Raw genomic sequence first — 4,441 nt, 5'->3', positions numbered from 1 at the left:
TTATTGTGAAGCAAATTCCTTTCTTTTAAATTGCATTTAACCTGTGCTAATGGATAAAATACATAAACAAAGTTGTCATCAGATACACAAATTACTTAGCACTACAGAACATTTATCAGAGTTTACAAACCTGCCCTGGTCACTACAGTCTGGGACAAAAAGAGTTAACAAACAGAGCACATACAGTTACGTAACTGCCACGCCCTTGTGCTGAATAGGAAGATAATGTAAGTTTCGTTTCCTGCTGAATACAAGAATGGCGACTGCTGATCTGAGAGAGGAGCTAACCTGCCCCATCTGCCTGAGCATTTATACAGATCCTGTAATTCTCAGCTGTGGCCATAACTTCTGCCTGGGCTGTATTGAGAGTGTGCTGGGTACCCAGGAGGGGTCTGGGGTTTATTCCTGTCCTGAGTGCAGAAAAACTTTTACTAAGAAACCTAAACTGCAGAGGAACATAGCGCTGTGTAATGTAATGAAGCATTTACAGATTACTCAGCCAGAGCAAAAAGACACTGGGGTCTTCTGCACTTACTGTGTTCACTCTCCTGTACCTGCTGCTAAATCATGTCTGCTGTGTGAGGCTTCTCTGTGTGACACCCACCTGAGGGTACACAGCAAGTCTGAGGAACACGTCTTAACTGAACCCACCACTTCCTGGGGTAACAGAAAATGCTCCACCCACAAAGAGCTTCTGAAATATTACTGTACTGAGGATGCTGCCTGTATCTGTGTGTCCTGCTCCCTGGCCGGAGTGCACAGGGGACACCAGGTGGAGCTGCTGAATGAGGCTTCTGAGAAGAAGAAAGAGAAACTGAGAGATGTTCTGCAGAAACTGACCACAAAGAGAGAGAAGACTGAGAAAAGAGTCCAGAGTCTGCAGGAGTACAGGAGAGGGGTGCAAGAGAAATCAGCTGGTGTAACAGAGCGACTCACTGCCCTGATTAGGGACATCAGGAAACAGCTGGAAGACCTAGAGAAGCGAGTCCTGAGTGACATCACCCGGCAGCAGGAGCAGGTTTTACTCACAATCTCTGATCTGATCCAGCAGCTGGAAAAAGAGAAGGACGAGCTGACCAGGAAGATGAGTCACATTGAGGAGCTGTGCAACATGACTGACCCATTAACTGTCCTACAAGAACAGGAATCACACAGAGATGACTTTTGTGGTGCTGAGAAGGGAGATAATGAGGTCACACAGAGAGGTGATAAACAGGTCCTTGCTGGGGGGGATTTAGATGAGGATCTGATCTCAGTGACCTTATACAGAGGTTTAGCTGATATTGTGACTGATGTAAAGAGAGAGATCTATATGCAGGTGACATCAGACGTATTACTGGATATAAACACAGCTAATAATAATGTTATTGTATCAGGTGACCTGAAAACTGCATCCTGGTCACGTATAAACCAGCAGCGACCAGTAACACCAGAGAGATTTACAGATGCTCCTCAGGTATTAAGCACCAGGAGCTTTTCCTCAGGACAACATTATTGGGAAGTGCAGACCAGTAAATCAGGGCGCTGGTGTGTAGGGGTTTGTTATACCAGTATGGGGAGGGGAGGACTTCAGTCACTGTTAGGAAATACTAACAAGTCCTGGGGTTTGTATAGTGATAATAAAGATCTTTACATGGAATATAACACAATAGACACCTCATTGCACCCCCCTCTATCATGTGACACAGTAGGAATACTGCTGGACTATGAGGCTGGGCATCTGACCTTTTATGAGCTGTGTGACCCGATCAGACACGTACACACTGTCACTGTCACCTTCACTGAGCCTCTTCAAGCTGTATTCTGGGTAATGGATGATGGTTCCTGGGTGAGAATCCTGCACTAGATACACTGTCACATAATAATAATGCTGTATTCTGTGTATATAAAGATGGTGCCCGGGTGAGAATCCTGTGCTAAATACACAGTCACATAATAATAATGCTGCATTCTGTGTATATAAAGATGGTGCCTGGGTGAGAATCCTGCACTAGATACACTGTCACATAATAATAATGCTGCATTCTGTGTATATAAAGATGGTGCCTGTGTGAGAATCCTGCGCTAGATACACTGTCACATAATAATAATGCTGCATTCTGTGTATATAAAGACGGTGCCTGTGTGAGAATCCTGCGCTAGATACACTGTCACATAATAATAATGCTGCATTCTGTGTATATAAAGATAGTGCCTGGGTGAGAATCCTGCGCTAGATACACTGTCACATAATAATAATGCTGCATTCTGTGTATATAAAGATGGTGCCTGTGTGAGAATCCTGCACTAGATACAATGTCACATAATAATAATGCTGCTTTCTGTGTATATAAAGATGGTGCCTGTGTGAGAATCCTGCGCTAGATACACTGTCACATAATAATAATGCTGCATTCTGTGTATATAAAGATGGTGCCTGTGTGAGAATCCTGCACTAGATACACTGTCACATAATAAAAATTGCTGCATTCTATGTATATAAAGATGATGCCTGGGTGAGAATCCTGCGCTAGATACACTGTCACATAATAATAATGCTGCATTCTGTGTATATAAAGATGGTGCCTGTGTGAGAATTCTGCGCTAGATACACTGTCACATAATAATAATGCTGCATTCTGTGTATATAAAGATGGTGCCTGGGTGGGAATCCTGCACTAGATACACTGTCACATAATAATAATGCTGCAATCTGAGTATATAAAGATGGTGCCTGGGTGAGAATCCTGCACTAGATACACTGTCACATAATAATAATGCTGCTGCCTGTGTATATAAAGATGGTGCCTGTGTGAGAATCCTGCACTAGATACACTGTCACATAATAATAATGCTGTATTATCTGTATATAAAGATGGTGCCTGGGTGAGAATCCTGCACTAGATACACTGTCACATAATAATAATGCTGCATTCTGTGTATATAAAGATGGTGCCTGTGTGAGAATCCTGCGCTAGATACACTGTCACATAATAATAATGCTGCATTCTGTGTATATAAAGATGGTGCCTGTGTGAGAATCCTGCACTAGATACACTGTCACATAATAATAATGCTGCATTCTGTGTATATAAAGATGGTGCCTGTGTGACAATCCTGCGCTAGATACACTGTCACATAATAATAATGCTGCATTCTGTGTATATAAAGATGATGCCTGGGTGAGAATCCTGCACTAAATACACTGTCGCATAATAATAATAATAATGCTGCTGACTGTGTATATAAAGATGGTACCTGGGTGAGAATCCTGCACTAGATACACTGTCACATAATAATAATGCTGCATTCTGTGTGTATAAAGATGGTACCTGTGTGAGAATTCTGCACTAGATACACTGTCACATAATAATAATGCTGCATTCTGTGTGTATAAAGATGGTACCTTTGTGAGAATCCTGCACTAGATACACTGTCACATAATAATAATGCTGCATTCTGTGTATATAAAGATGGTGCCTGGGTGAGAATCATGCGCTAGATACACTGTCACATAATAATAATGCTGCATTCTGTGTGTATAAAGATGGTACCTGTGTGAGAATCCTGCACTAGATACACTGTCACATAATAATAATGCTGCATTCTGTGTATATAAAGATGGTGCCTGTGTGAGAATCCTGCACTAGATACACTGTCACATAATAATAATGCTGCATTCTGTGTATATAAAGATGGTACCTGGGTGATAATCCTGCACTAGATACACTGTCAAATAATAATAATGCTGCTGCCTGTGTATATAAAGATGGTACCTGTGTGATAATCCTGCACTAGATACACTGTCACATAATAATAATGCGCCATTCTGTGTATATAAATATGGTGCCTGGGTGACAATCATGCGCTAGATACACTGTCACATAATAATAATGCTGCATTCTGTGTATATAAAGATGGTGCCTGGGTGAGAATCCTGCACTAGATACACTGTCAAATAATAATAATGCTGCTGCCTGTGTATATAAAGATGGTACCTGTGTGATAATCCTGCACTAGATACACTGTCACATAATAATAATGCTGCTGCCTGTGTATATAAAGATGGTACCTGTGTGAGAATCCTGCAATAGATACAGTCACATAATAATAATGCTGCATTCTGTGTATATAAAGATGGGGCTTGGGTAAGAATCCTGTACTAGATACACTGTCACATAATAATAATACTGCATTCTGTGTATATAAAGATGGTGCCTGTGTGATAATCCTGCACTAGATACACTGTCACATAATAATAATGCTGCTTTCTGTGTATATAAAGATGGTGCCTGTGTGAGAATCCTGCACTAGATACACTGTCACATAATAATAATGCTGCATTGTGTATATATAAAGATGGTGCCTGTGTGATAATCCTGCACTAGATACACTGTCACATAATAATAATGCTGCATTCTGTGTACATAAAGATGGTGCCTGGGTGAGAATCCTGCGCTAG

At 41.2% G+C, this 4,441-nt stretch overlaps 1 protein-coding gene across 1 annotated transcript; it reads left to right on the top strand.

The window, feature by feature from the left end:
• Positions 1-247: 247 nt before the first annotated feature.
• On the top strand, positions 248-1,942 carry LOC128667196 (E3 ubiquitin/ISG15 ligase TRIM25-like). Its single transcript, XM_053722125.1, has one exon. The coding sequence runs from the start codon at positions 257-259 to the stop codon at positions 1,844-1,846; it is 1,590 nt and encodes a 529-aa protein (XP_053578100.1). The 5' UTR covers positions 248-256; the 3' UTR covers positions 1,847-1,942.
• The last annotated feature ends 2,499 nt before the right edge of the window (positions 1,943-4,441 follow it).

The sequence above is a fragment of the Bombina bombina genome, chromosome 7 (genome assembly GCF_027579735.1).
Source record: "Bombina bombina isolate aBomBom1 chromosome 7, aBomBom1.pri, whole genome shotgun sequence".
Classification (NCBI taxonomy): domain Eukaryota; kingdom Metazoa; phylum Chordata; class Amphibia; order Anura; family Bombinatoridae; genus Bombina; species Bombina bombina.
The sequence above is the reverse complement of the archived record's forward strand: the minus strand, read 5'-3'. Positions and strand labels throughout refer to the sequence as shown.